At 43.4% G+C, this 14,705-nt stretch overlaps 1 protein-coding gene across 1 annotated transcript; it reads left to right on the top strand.

Moving 5' to 3' along the window:
- The first annotated feature begins 2,268 nt into the window (after positions 1-2,268).
- On the top strand, positions 2,269-9,384 carry LOC138193437 (transmembrane protein 26). The gene is made up of 4 exons (XM_069141475.1): positions 2,269-2,552; positions 4,613-4,820; positions 7,024-7,168; positions 8,474-9,384. Exons 2-4 carry the CDS (start codon positions 4,627-4,629, stop codon positions 9,233-9,235), a joined length of 1,101 nt encoding a protein of 366 aa, XP_068997576.1. The 5' UTR covers positions 2,269-2,552; positions 4,613-4,626; the 3' UTR covers positions 9,236-9,384.
- The last annotated feature ends 5,321 nt before the right edge of the window (positions 9,385-14,705 follow it).

Below are 14,705 nucleotides of genomic sequence, written 5' to 3'. Positions count from 1 at the left end.
CACTAAACAACGACACTGCATTTTGTCATCAGTTGTAACAACAAAGCGTTGTGAATTTGCCACTGCTCTGATTCGCTCCCCCGCCTGCCTTCTTCTCCATGGCAACGGCAGCTGAGGCTCCTGGATAAAACTACATCCCTGTGTTTCTATGTCGAGGAGCATTGAGGACATCAATTAAAGAATAAACTGAAATGGGAGTACAGAGTGAGGAAAAATACCCCCAGAACCAGCAGCCCCTCCCTCTTCACAACCTGAACGTATGCTGCATCGTAAAGTAGTTTAAAAGTCTAAAGCTACGTGGAGGAAATGCAGTTTGTTTTTTATGTTCTGAGAACCTTACTAGAGCTAGTTAAGAGGGGGTGTGTGGGGGGGCACACTGCAACCAACATGTGATGTGATTCATCCTCCCAGTTCATTTCAAAGTACATTTCAAGGAGACACTTTTGCCTGATGGTAAGACTTGAGAAAACCATAATATTTGAATTCTCCTGATGGGAACCATGGAAATCCCAAAATATTTACAGTTTAGAGTTACATTGCAAAATAATTTCTGCTCTTATTTGTGCCAGTCATAGACTGTATATAAAGATGGACGTACTTTACAGGTCTAAAAAGTGAAACCAATGTGAAGTGCCTTAAACTGCCCTTCCGCTAAGGGTCACCAGGGGCTGGCTGGAAAAGATTCCCATTCAAATTCAACTTCCCTCATGAAATACAAAGTCACTACATTTTTTCCAAAAGTCATTATGACGTCAGGAGGTAAATTCAGTCCTTCTGAAAATAATTGGACCCTCAGATATATATATTAGGCCTCAGAGAGGTTTGATTGGGGGTGTGCCTGCTTTGATTGACAGACCTGGGCTCCAGTTAGTCAGTCCAAAAAAAGATGCTGACAGGCAAAATGCCGGACTGGAAGCTTCACTAATCGTATATCGTGTCTTAGCTTTGACACAATCACGATGCTTCTAAAGTTACCCTTGCATGGCTATAATCAATGTTTCTCTACTAAACAGTTCAAATGACTGCGTAACTACAAAGAGGTCAACCATAGAGACACAAAACTTGCACAGAATTATTTCTGGACCATGAAGTCCCCCTCAGCACTACGGAGATTTATAACATGACGCATGACATAACATTTATAACATAAAATGAGCTTTCAGCTCATTGTTTTGGTTTTACAGCCTGCAACTCAAACACATCAAATCACTGCATGACAGCTGAAGCTGACAACCAGCTGGTGACCACAGTGGATCGTTTTATGAGTATTGGGGCAACATTAAGAGAAAAAATGAGAGGTGGAAGCTTTTTTTTTTTTTTTTTTTTTTTTAAAAAAAATAATATATATATATATTGCCATTTCAGAGTAAAGTAGAAATGTCAAGAATAAAATCAAAGTTTTAATATTAGTGCCAGATATATAACATTTAGACTTGGTATGGTATGGTATTTCAACCTTTCTACTTTATATTCAACATTTATGATCTTGAAATGCCAACACATAAAAAAAGCTTCCCTTTTCATTATTCTTGTTAAAGTGACTCTAATACTCTCATAGAATTGAGCTGCAACAGACAGATATCTTTCAGTGTTGGTGGAGACTAAAACAGATCTTCAGCAGAGAGTTAATATTAGACTTATTAAAGTTGTTGGACAGAAACTCCAAATGACTGCCAACGCTGATTCACATCTGCTGGATGAATAAATTCCTTAACCACAGTTGTTTCCGCTGCCACCGAATGGACAGACAAATCATAAAATAAACATTTAAAAAGGCTTCGTTGGCGGAGAGAAGCAATGTTCAGAATACACACACCAACCAGATCCTAAAAAAAGCATCTTGTCAGTCGTCTGCCTTTGCTCCACTTTAGAGATTTAGAGGACTGATGTTCCTGGACAGCATCGACCCACGCAGCATCCTCATTCTGATGCAACAGCAGTAACATACCCACACACTCCTGTAGTGATTGCTCTGGGGGCCATCGGCGTCTCCTTTCCCTCTCGTTGCTCCATGTTTTTGTGCGCTCAGAGGTCTGGGGGAGCGAGGCTGTTATCAGGGCCAGCAGTGCAGAGGCAGAGCAGGCATGGGTGGGAGCAGGGCAGGGCTGGGCGCTCTCTGAGCAGGGAGCGCGGCAGGCTGCTTTCTCCCAGGCAGATAACTTTGTTCTGGGCCAGGAGAGATGACATCATGACGGATGGCGATGAAGATGTGGGCGCGAGGGGGCAGGAAGCCTTATCTCCCACGGTGGCACCGGGGGGGGGGGGGGGGACACACACACACACGCATACACTTGTGGGTCCCATTACCGCTCACTGATACTCCAGTGGACTTGAACAGTAGTCACTCCCCATTGAACACGCACAGGAATATACACACCTCTGACATGTCTACTCTTCTGGTGGGTCCAGGAGGTGTCCGTCATTTAAAAGACAGGATCAGACAGATAGAGCAGGTCACTGTGTGTGACCGTTGCCTTTCTGTCACTTTCCACTGCACGGAGAAGTTTTGGGGAATACTCTGAAGAGACTGAACTCAGCGGGGAGTACTGCAGGTTTGTACTGCATGCTACTGCACGAAACATACCGCATGGATTCTGCTCTCAATTCCTTAATACGCACTATAAAACAGCAGCACGCTGACTGTATTTGATGCTGAATGCTATATTCAGGTTTTGGATGGAAAAGGGGAAAACCTGTCTCCCATTTAACAAATTTGGTTCATCATGAAATGAAAATTACAACAAAGGAGACCATGAACTGTTGAGCAGCTGAAATATTATATCAGACAAGAATGGGACAAAACTCCAGTAACTGGTGTCCTCTATCACCAAATGTTTAGTGTTGTAAAAAGAAGTGATGTAAAACAGCGGTAAACATGCCCCTGTCCCCAACTTTTTGGAGACGTGTTGTTGGCATCAAATTCAAAATAAGCATATATTTTTCATAAAACAATTACATTTCTTAGTTTCAACATTTGATGTGTTGTCTTTGGTCCATTTTCAATTAAAAATATTGATTTATGTGATTTGAAAATCATCACATTATTTTCTTATTTACATTTTACACAGCGTCCTCCATTTTTTTTGGAAACGGGGTTGTATATGTCGAAAGAATTAAGAGAAAAGTTGTTTGTGGCAGCGGGATAAAGACCGAGGCAAAATTAAAGACATTTCAGTCGTGCTGAAAACAAAACCAAAACCAATTTAAGTAATCCATCCATCAAAATATTTTACGTTGACTGAAAGTATGTCCTGCACTCAGTTTATATTGCATCCAAATTTTAACCATAAACATAAATTGGAAAGTTTGATTTAAATGAACAAACTAATCATTTATAGCATTTCAACACAGCATGTTTTAGTTTTTTACAGTAAAGGCTCACTTTATAAAGGCATCTGATCTACAGAGTGTTAGTAAATGATCTATCAACTACTGCTAGGATCAAATTATATAACTCTTGTCGAGGTTGGTGGTCTTTTAGGAGTTTTCCTTATGGCACAGTGAAAGTGTAGATACTGACAGGAAGTCCGGGGCGTGAGAGAGACGTATGGCCAGAATCAAACCAGGTCATATGGTTTTATATAGTTATATGGTATATATCTTAATAACTAGATGAGCAGAGTGCCCCCATCTTGGAACGACTTTCAGATCATTCCAAAAATCCACAGAGATTCAGGGATCAAATTAGAGCAAACCAGAGCAAAGCCTCCGGGAGCCCTTTAATATTGACTGCAGATCAGTTTGTCCAACTCTTGCTTTCTAATCACGGCTTGCTTTGAATTCCCCTAAAAGCTCCGAAGCTTTTTATCCTGCTGGCTAATTGACACAGAGGTTTGTTTGCACACTGACGTGTCATGCGATAGTTATTGATAGTGAAGGCTGGGCTGGGTTTTGATGTGGACTGATGCAGGCGGTTACATACGTTTTTACTTCAGAGTGATGACGTAATGTTTGGTTTGATTTTCGGCAGCCTCACGCTGACGGTTCTGTGGGTTTATGTCTTACATTTAATGTGAATTGAAATCAAACTCAAGTGGTCCATTCTTCACTCTGAAAGAGACCCATTGCTGTTGGACATTACGTTTATTCCCAAACACTAGATTAGATTCAAAATAACATTTAGCATTTATCGTTGTAAACTTTAAAACGTTAACAAAAGCTTTTTTTCATGCCATATTTTTTTTGCAGTTTCATCTTTATAAATGTTGATTCACAGCTTTATATTTACAGACAGTCTTTCTTTGACCATATTTTTGTATAGTATGAGAGGTTTAAGCCAAAACGCTGAATCAGCCTCAACTTTCATCAACGTTGCAAAAAAGATCCGTTTGAAAGCAAATCCAGCTCACAAATAGGACTTTACTCAGTCATTCATAATCATGTCCCACTCTGACAAAGTGTGAATCGGTCCAGATCAATGGCCCAGTCACTGCCATACAAGGTCAAGCAATCTGAGTTTTTAGGGTAAAAAGAGGGATTTCCTGCAGCTGTAATGGCTACTGAACTCACTTTACAACGTTTCTATTTAACCCTGAAAAACTAATCACCATTGTTAAAGTATATTGATTCTCATGAAACCCAACGGTACCGAATAAAGCAACCTTCTGTACAGGTTTTCCGTGTACGATGTGTCGTCTCCTGAATGTCTTGCTGGCTTTGCTGAGTCGCTTCCTGTTTGCGGTGCACGGGGTGGTGACGGTGTGGCGGGTGGTGGCCGTGAAAGGGGAGCCTCTCTATTGGCTGCTGCTGACGGGCGTGGCTCTTCTGGGCGTGGAAATGGCCGTCACTCTGAAATGCACCCGTAACGCAGAGTGGAAATGGTAAATTGATCATTTAATACACTTTATCAGAAACACAATATCTATTATTAAAGCTAGAATTAAAATTAAATGAATGACTTAACTTAGTTTTGGCATTTTAATCAAAACTATGATATTGTGTGACAATGTTGTTATGTGCTATGTGTGATTAAAATACTGAGGAATAAAGAGGAATTGTGTTGCAGTAGTTGTTGAGTCCGGACTGACCAACTTGTAGGATTACAAACACTACTGTCCCTAGAGACAGCCCCGGTTACCAGACAGTGAAACCACAATGTTAATGATGTAATAAGGAGTTTCACCCCAGCGGTAATTGTGAATTTGTGAACTGCCGCTCTGAAGACTTGAATTTGTCATTTTGTCTGTCACTATCTTAAAATGTTTGGAGCCAGAAGTGACCATAAATTGACGACCTGGGGAGAAGCAATAAGTGAATCTGACCTCATCTGATTGGGAACCTGATGACACTACGCCCACCCACTTATAGTGGAAACCTGAGTGCCTGTCAATCAGACAAGCCCCCAAACATACTGATTTTTAAAGCCTGATATAAAATCAATGATCAGATTGTTTTCAGATGGACCACCAGAAAACTAAAAAGGAGTGACTTTAGTGAATAACATCATTATTAACTGTGGAAAAGATGTGTTGACTTTGTGTTTAATTAACAAAGTTGAATGGGAGTCCGTGGAGCCAGAGGCTTTTTGAAGCCAACCCCTAGTGGCCCTCTGTGGTACTGCACTCTGCTTAATGCCTCACTTGTCAGACCTGAACGCTTCGTCCACTTTTATATACAGTCAGTTATTCCCCTTAAAACTACTGTAGCCTAGCTCCGCCCACCTATCGCTCACAGCTTCAGTTTCGCTGTGATTATAGTCAGGAAACCATGCGAGGTTTTTTTCAGCCACTGGAGAGCAAACTAATCAGGGACCCGTGGGATTAACTTGGTGCCATGATGTTAAAGTCAAGCATTTGCTTCTAAATGTAGTTCCAACATTGGCGGCGTTGATATAGTTTCAGACGTCATATAGCGGCTACTGGCAACGGGTCCAATAGATTCAAAATGAACCCGGCATTTACACACCGTAGGATGCAGCGACTGGAAACAATCTTCATGGGAGTGTGGCCAATGGGTCTTGTAATTCTAGGCTAAAGCTACTGAACAAGTGTATTAAAAGGGCATGCCAGCATTATACGACTTTTTCCATGGATGTCTACACCCATCCATGACACGTCTATGACAAATAAACCGTTATATTGTTAGTGTCTCTTTAGTGGTAAAACAACAAAGGCTATAAAGATTTCCTTCTCCTGCTTTGCGTGTGATTAAAAATGGGTTCGTAAGCCAGATGCTCTCTTTTCTGTTTTTATAGGGGTGACACGAGGATTGAGCTCTTGTGGGCAGACTTTGTAAGACTGTTTTTTTTAGGTTTTTTTTTTGTGGGGAGTAAATAACTCCTGAACTTGTAACTGTGTGAACACTTTACAACCCATCTGCCCAGGGCCAGGAGAGGCAGCTCGTGAAAGGCCTGTAATATTCTCTGAAATTCTCTGTTATCCTCAGCAGCTCTTTCTCTCTTTCACCGTCTATCAAAAACAAATCTATTCCTCGGCCTGCGTTATTGCTCTGTCTTTCGCTTTAGCTGATATTGCGAGCCTGCCATCACATTGCTGTCACAGCCTCTCCTCTATCCAGTCATGGAGAAAATGTCTCCTGCTAGCTCCAGTCATTTCTGACCAGCTGGCTTTTCCTTTAAAAAAATAAATAATAATAATAATAAATTGGCTTGACTGAACATAAACTGACATCAACCTTTATTACACGAACCTCAACTGAATATAAGCATTTAGTGTCACACCTCATTCATCCCCAATTTTAAAGCTGTAGCTCTCCGGCACACACGGACTGAACACCCTGAGACACAAGCTTTCTCCAGGCCTCTCTCTTTCTCACTGAGTCTTACTTTGAAGTTCTCTCCTCATGGAGAAGGCTTTGCACTGTCAAGTGGGATTTGCATATATGATGAGAATAATTGCCTGTCTGAAATCCGATGCTTCTTTTAGGGGAAAAAAAAAGAGGGACTCTTTCTTCTTTAGCGGGTGGCAAAAAAAAAAAAAAAAAAAGGCATGTCGCTAAAAATAACCAAACCCCCCCCCCCCTTTCCTCCCCATCCATCCTTCTCCTTTGGTGGTCCTCTTTTAGGTTTTCCCCCATGGTTTTCCTCTACCTCAGTACTGTCATCCCGTCCATTTGGTTTCTGGAGCTGAGCCTGCTGCAGTCCAAGCTGCCCGTCAACAATTCCTCAGGCCACGAGCTTCATTTGCTGGATCACATCCCGATCACAGCGGTAGGCGTCCCACCACAAAACTGCCCTCCCCGCCTCGCCCTCCACGCAGCCACATTAAAGCAACACCTGATGTCAGATAAGATTTAAATCTAGCGAGGGGGTGGATAAACTATTAGTTACAGGAAATGTGTAATAGACACATTGAGATGAAGTCCAGATAGGCTTCTGTTTGAAAAACTCTCAGATCTCTCCCCTTCTGGGATGGTTTTAGAGTAATTTCTTTCATCTAGGATTCTGGAGCTTTTTTTTGCCCCTTGGCTGTACTCAAAGCTGGGTGGCAACTTTTAAAACTCTCAGACGTAGTGTTCTGGGAACGTTATGAAATGTCAAGAGGGGAGGGGGGGGGGGGCTGTCAGGAAAAAAAGCAATGAACCTTGACATAATGAGGAGTTGAATCACAAGCACTTATAACGGAAACAGAGAGGACATGCTGGGTTTTATTGATTATCCATTGTAATTGTTCAGTTAATAATATCTCTATCGGACCATCAGTCCACTCGAGGGTACAGTGCCAGTGTCACGTTTTGCATAGACAAGGTGTGAAAAGTACACGCATTTATAAGACTGATAAAGTCCATGGAGGAAGAAGGTCAGAGGTTGTTGGATGGAACAAACGCAGGACTTTAACTTGGGAGACCTTTGTTCAAGTGGGCCAACAGTGACATCACCTATTGGTTTGTGAATGGCTGAGTTCGGATTTTCGCTGGTGCCATCTTGCTAGTTCGGAGCGGTTTGGAGCCGGTAGTGAGCTGGAGGGGGGGAGGGGGGGGGGGGCGCAAGCAGGCGGCCGATCTGACTCAATCTGATTGGAAACCTGAATGCACCACAGGCCTGTCAATCAAACAGACACACCCACATAAACACATCTTTTTGTAATCTTATTTTCTAATTAATAGTGGGATTATTTTCAGATGGGCGGCCAGAAAACTATTAAGAAGCAGTGAGTTAAGATAGCAACATGGAAATAATGAAATCAAGCTCTGGCAGCACGCGTGGTGTCGGCCTCATTTTTCAGACCCGGAAGTCACCTCCACTTGGATATCACAAATTAAGAGGGGTAATTATTTTGAACCCGAACCATCATCCTTTCCTTATCCTGACCAAGTGGTGCTTGGTGACTAAACCTAAGGCACATTACTTTTTACACCAGGCGTGGCCAAATGTGACAATGACATGAGTGGACTGATGTGTGTTACACAGTTGGACATGATACCTGGTTTCAACAAGAAACCAAGATGTTTACTGGACTGGGAACCTTTGCAAATACTTTCGGAGTGACCAGACTGTGCTGTTTCCTTCATGCAGGGCATTGTGGAGCTGGACCCAGAGAACTGGGTGGCCGGCCTGGAGCAGACCATGCTCATAGTGTTGGTTCTGGGTCGCTGGCTAATGCCCAAGGGGGACATGTCGCGTGACCAGCTCTCACAGCTCCTCATGGTCTACGTGGGCCTGGGCGCGGACATCCTGGACATCTTCGACACCTTCAAGGAACCCGAAGTCAAAACCAACCGGGTGGTTGTCATCACCGGCCTGGCGCTCTTCTCGTGGGCGCTCATGCAGTTTCCTCTGGTTCTCACGCAGACACGACCGTCAAAAGGCGAGTGTCCTCAGAGGAGCATTGGTCGTCTCCTCTGCTGCCCCGAAGCTTCCCCTTCCTTCGCCTCCTGCTGCTCCAGTGAAGTGTGGAGCTTGCTGCTCACAGTGGGACTCCAGGATGGCCCCTTCCTGCTTTACCGGATCTACCTCATGGTACAAGAGCAGGTACTCAACCAGCTCATGATTTTCTTCACCTGTAAGAACATCCTCATTGTCCTTTTGGAGCTTTACAGGATCTTTGTGGTGCAGTGCCAGCGGCAGGTGGAGGGGTCGGGGTTGGAGAGGTGTATCGGTTTGGTGCTTCAGTGTCAAACCCAGAGGGGGAGTGAGGGTGAGGAGGGGAAGGAAGTGGGTAAAGGCGAGTGCGGTGGAGAGCAGAGCTGTCATACAGACATGGAGAGGGGGAGCGAGAGGGAGGAAGATCAGAGAGGTATCCAGGTGAAGAAAGGCTCAAAACTCCGCGAGGCATGACTTTTGGGCCTCGAGGGGCGGAGAATGGCTTTCACACGCCGAGAGAAAAGTCGAATCCATCTGCCATCTCTTGAATTGCCTTGTTCAGAGACAGTCTCGGCTCTCTGGAGGTTCAGTGACTAGAAATAGACCACAAGAGGAGAGAAGAAGTCCCCACTGAAAAGATAAGAGATGAATTTATGCAACCCCCTTTGATAAAGCCTTTCCAAAAAAAATTTGAAAAAAGTAAAAAAATGTGGTGTTTCAGTCACAGGAAGTTTCTCCACTCAGGAATTTCAGTTCAACAAGTTTAACATGAGCCGTCAGTCTCGTTAATATATGAAGGAATTAACAAGGTAGCTGAAACCAGATAATTACAGCTTTGTGCTTTACAGTTCAACGCATTCTTTAATTAGCAGCAGCAATAGATTGTGATTTCATTATTCTGTGTGTGTGCATTTTTAATAAGAGGATGGCATTGACCAGAGATAGTTAACCAGGTGACAAAGTGTCTTTTTTTGTTTTGTTAATAAACCTTTTCTAATAAAGAGATTTCAGAAAAGCCCCGTGCTGTTTGTTTTACTCTGACCACCATGAGATGGCAGTGTTGCCAAGTCAACCAAGGCACAGCACAAACACACTGTTTACTTGACTGTAACATGCATGTAGGTTACATAGGGGGGAAAAAACAACAACAGTGAGACGGCAACACGGCAGCACAGTGACAGTGTTGAACTTACTGTCTGATCTATGGATTTCTAGGTGAGACCTGATGATGCAGCGAGGCAGCAGGAACACATGTGATGAAGGATTTTGAAAGATGTAGTCACCTCTAGGCAGCGACTGTAATAAATAGTCAGATGCAGACGATTTAGAGACACCTTGCAAAGTCAAACAAGTAGGAGGAGAGTGAAGAGGTTTGCCTCACTTTTCAAGGTTCATTTTCCTCTCGAGCACAATCAGGACTGTGGAAGCCTGTTTGAGAGCTCGGTGCATTTTTTTTTTCTTTTCTTTTATTATGTCTGAAAAAGCACACTCGTGATTATGTGGGAGTTGTTTAAGTTCGCCGTGATTTGCTCTCACTTCATCTCTTTTGAGATATGGAAGGTGCTTCTGAGATATTCCTCCGCAGCCCACAAAAGCGAGAGACCCATTCGAGAGCCGGCAAGGACAGACAAACGTTTGAGCTGAAGCCCCCGGAGTCTCAAGTTTTCGAGCCACTTCACGGTGGGCGCAAAACAGCCGTGGCACGAACCTCCCCCCTCCCTCCCCCTCTCCCTCCCCCTCCCCAACCCACGCCGCCCACCTCCCTCCATCCAGACAATACTTCTGTCAAATGAGTGCTGGGTTGCAGCCCTCCTGCATTTATGGATGACCCTCTTAACACGGTGTTTGGGGCAGACTGGGAATAAAGAAGAGCAACAGCAGAGAGTGGCAATTCATTCAGAGGCCTTTCAAACGCTGGCCTGTATCTCAGTTCATCAAATTGCTGCACTTCACCTGGTCTGCAAGATGATGATTGGAGCTCTGAACAAGTCGGGGCTCTTTGTTTCCAATAAGCCCTCGACGACAGGGGGACAGAAAAGAGCCGGAGAAGAGAGCGTTTGTGTGTATTCCTCCCTCTCTTGTCTGTGGTTGACTATAAAAAAAATATCAAAATGCATAGATTATGAGCAAGACTTCCTGAAACGACGACCGTAGGCTACCTCTGAAGGATTTGCTGGAGAGCGGTAGCGTAGTTCCTCTGTGGCGGCACTTTGCTCTAAATTATTGATGGTGGAGTCAACTTTTACAAGAAAAAGAAGAGAAAATAATAATGGAGAGTCCCCACTGAGATGTTAATTCTTCCTGCAGCATAATGCTGTCTTTGCTGCTAGAGCTGCCAGATAATGCCCAGTTTACAAAGTCACCCCCAAGCAAATGACATCACGCAGAGCCAACGCGAGGCCGATTCTTGTCCTTGAAAGCACCTGAGTTTTGGGAGAATCCGATACTCGTGTGACAATGTGATGTGGGCAATACAATAGGGTGATGAAAGCGCCGCTCGCTTGCGAAGAGAGTCCTTTCCCTCTTCAGATTAACTGCATGCTTTAACAAGATTGTGTGGGTATGTGGGAGGATGGGGATGTCAGCTGATCCATGGGCTGCCCTACATAGATAGAGAGAGAGGAAGAGAGCGTGGAAACTCAAAGCCTGTGACTCCACTGCACATATATTGCCCTTAACTGTAAAATATCTGTTCGCATGGAAGAGAGTGATGCTGTAGAGCTCCATCAGGTGCTCCTTAAAATCTCCTGCTTTCTCTGATTACATCAATTCATTAGGCCCCAAAGTCTTTGCTTCCTGAGTTGCATGGTAATTTTCCACTAAAACTTTCAATCTTCCGTGATGATGTTTCTGCGGACAAAGCGGACCGACTGATCACTGACAATTTATCACTTGTGATGAGACTATTAGTCAAACTGAAGGTACTAAACTCGCAGATTCATCACTGCTCTTCCAAGCTTAGACTCATGTCACTCACTAGTGGCTAACCACCGTGATGTCATGCATTAGTTTGTGAACTGCGTTTTAAGGCTTCGAGCCCGAGTAGGTCCATCTACAAACGCACAGTACATTAACCGCTTAGAGCACGAAACACACACTTTGGTTAGGGTTAAAGTTAGTTATCTCAGGGTTGTGTTGTGTAGTCTGCAAGACTGCAGATAGAAACTACCCATCGAGTCTGGCATTTTGGCTGTTGACATCCTGGTTTGATGGAGGCAGAAGTGACCATATTTGGACAAGAGGGTGGAGCTGGGGAGGATTGGACTGAGACCCACCCACCTATACCGGCAACCGAACTGCACCTTAAGGCATGTCCATCATCAACCCAGTCACGCCCCCAAATATTCCTCTCTTGAAGGCCCCCAATGATGGAATTATTTTCAGAAGAACAACCATGAGACTGATCAGTAGGAGGGAATTTAGCAAATGACACAATAATTGATTTATAAAAATATACAGACTTTGTACTTTATGAGGGAAGATAATGCTTTTTGAATAGGAGTCCATTGGAGCCATAGTTCTTTTGGAGCCCGCCCCTAGTGGCCATCAGTGGTATTGCACTTTAAGACACTTCCACACTGGCTTTACTCTTCAGACCCAGAGTCAATGTCCATATTTATTTACAGTCTATAGTAACTCAATCCACTAGATTGTGTGTACAACGACCCACTTTCATTCTCTGTGGTGGCAGGTAGGGCTTAGTATCAGTAGGGGGACCAAAAGCAAAAGTAAGCTCATAAGTAATTTGATAAAGCAGTCAAAAGAAAAATTTGCAAAGAGGAAGGCCTAAGTCTCCTCAGAAATGTAAAGTGCAAACCATATCTTGAAGAAAAATCACACCTCTAACTGTGTACTTTAACTGATTCTATGATATAACAACAATAAAGAGTAAGTTATACTTCTACAATAGCTAACAAGGAGTCTATTTAGCAATAAGGCTTCTAACCAGCTGCCTAGAAAAGAAGTGCGGAGGAGTATTGCCTGCCATTCTAAGACACGTGTTCCAATTACTATGTTTTTCAGGTGTGCTAAACAGGGTATTGATATTTCTCACACAACCTAAAGGCTGCAGAAGTTGTAATGAAATGAGAGAAAAAGAGAACGTGAGAGAGAAGCAGCGGCAGAGAGAAACTCACTCAACCGAGCAGGTGTATTTCCCATGACAGTGCGGAGCGTTTTCACCACATGCCACAATTTTCCTATTTTGTGTCAACTAATCAGGAAGTCCAAACACGGCAAGGTGCGCCTCATCAGCCTGCAATCCTACAGATAAACCCGTCAACATGCCACTGAAATGTTACAGCGGTGGAAACAAAGCAAACTTCAAATGAACTCCACAACTTTCTGACAGACGGCTGAGGATCCAGCTCCCACCGCCTTATGTACCACCATGGATGGAAACTAATGAGCTTTACTTCACTGGTTGTGGATCACAGATGTTGTGCAGCTGTCTTGTTTTCAAATAGTGTAGGATTTGTGAGATGGAATCAACAGTGAGATAGAGGTGCCGTATAGGCCATAACTTTAAAGATGCCATATTTGACACCTTTCTAGTGGTTTATTTGCAGTCTTGATATCTTAAGAGTCTTAAAAGATCTTTTGGAGCATTTTTGGTATCAAAAACGTTATCTATACAGTTGTACGTTTTCTCTCTAAAGCTTCTTTCTGGAGCTCTACTAAGAACAGGCCGTTTTGTCTGTGTCTTTAAGGCGTATTGATGTCAATGATCCTCTCTTCTGATTGGCTGACTTCTTCATGAGTGATGCACACCCAGGCCAACTACAGTTTATTTTCTTTCCGTTTTTGTAGCTCGCTTGCTTCGTAACTGTTCGGTGTTTTCTTTCTTATAAAAGGTTGGAGAGTGGGCCTTGCTAGTGGGGATATATGTCAAGAGTGTGAGTTTGTGACATCACAAACTTAAAGAGGTCCAAACAGCCTGTGGGACCTTTAAGATTTTTACATTTCTTTGGACATAACATTCTCATTCCTCCCCGGGTCAGAGGGTCATAGCCTCTCACATATCCATGGTCTACTGTGTGTGGCTTCGGCTAATGAAGAGCAGCAATGCTCCCTCAAGGATCTCTGAGCTCTTGTTCTGTCATGAAGAGTTCAGATTTCTGCTGACAGAAGTTGTTTCGTCTATTATTTTAGGAAGATGATGTATGTGAACTCCTCCAAAGCAATGAAAGAGACAAAGTATTTGGTTCAAGGAAGCCAGTCATGGCTTTGGTAGCCAATCTATTTGACAGGACTGTGATATTATCTCAGTCTCATCAGACTCGCTCTGATGCACATCAGAGACCAGGGTCGACCGCAGTGGTCTTCATTTTTTTCTCCACGAGCCACACAGGCAGGACACAGTCGAGATGAGAGTCGCTTCTGTCTTTAAACACAAAAAGCAAACAAAGAAATGTGACTACAGTTTGGAAATGCCACTAAATTACTTTGCTTAAAGTTGGTGCGGGCATCGTTGATACGTCTCCAAAAATGAAGAATAAAAAATGCATTAATATCCATTGATCATACCTTTCTATTTTTTACTCTTGAACAGTCTCCCTCCTCGTCCCCTCTGCACTGTCACAGTTAAGGGAAGGTGTCATGTTTGTAGCCTATACTGCCAGTTTGTGCATTATATGAGTGGCTTAATAATTATACCTATTAGTTGCCATGCAAACCTACAGGAACAAGAACATCTTTCCTTCTGTACCATCCCAGAGTCCTGGCTGGGCATTTATGATATGTTATAAAATATGTAACTACTGCAAAGGTCAATTGGAGGGAATCAGTCACACGGTAGGTGAAGAAGAACGGTAGGAAAATAGAATTTGGTTTATGAAACAGAAAAGGACATCTCTGGGATTGAGTCGGCCTTTCATAGCCAGCAGGGTGGACAAGTAATGTAGTAAGTACAAATCTCTTGTCATTTGTTCCCTTATTTGTTGCT

Source organism: Embiotoca jacksoni, unplaced genomic scaffold (genome assembly GCF_022577435.1).
Source record: "Embiotoca jacksoni isolate LCO1_2020_lvr unplaced genomic scaffold, fEmbJac1.0.p SCAF_9, whole genome shotgun sequence".
Lineage (NCBI taxonomy): Eukaryota > Metazoa > Chordata > Actinopteri > Embiotocidae > Embiotoca > Embiotoca jacksoni.
Note: the sequence above shows the minus strand (reverse complement) of the source record. Positions and strands in the feature narration are given on the sequence as shown.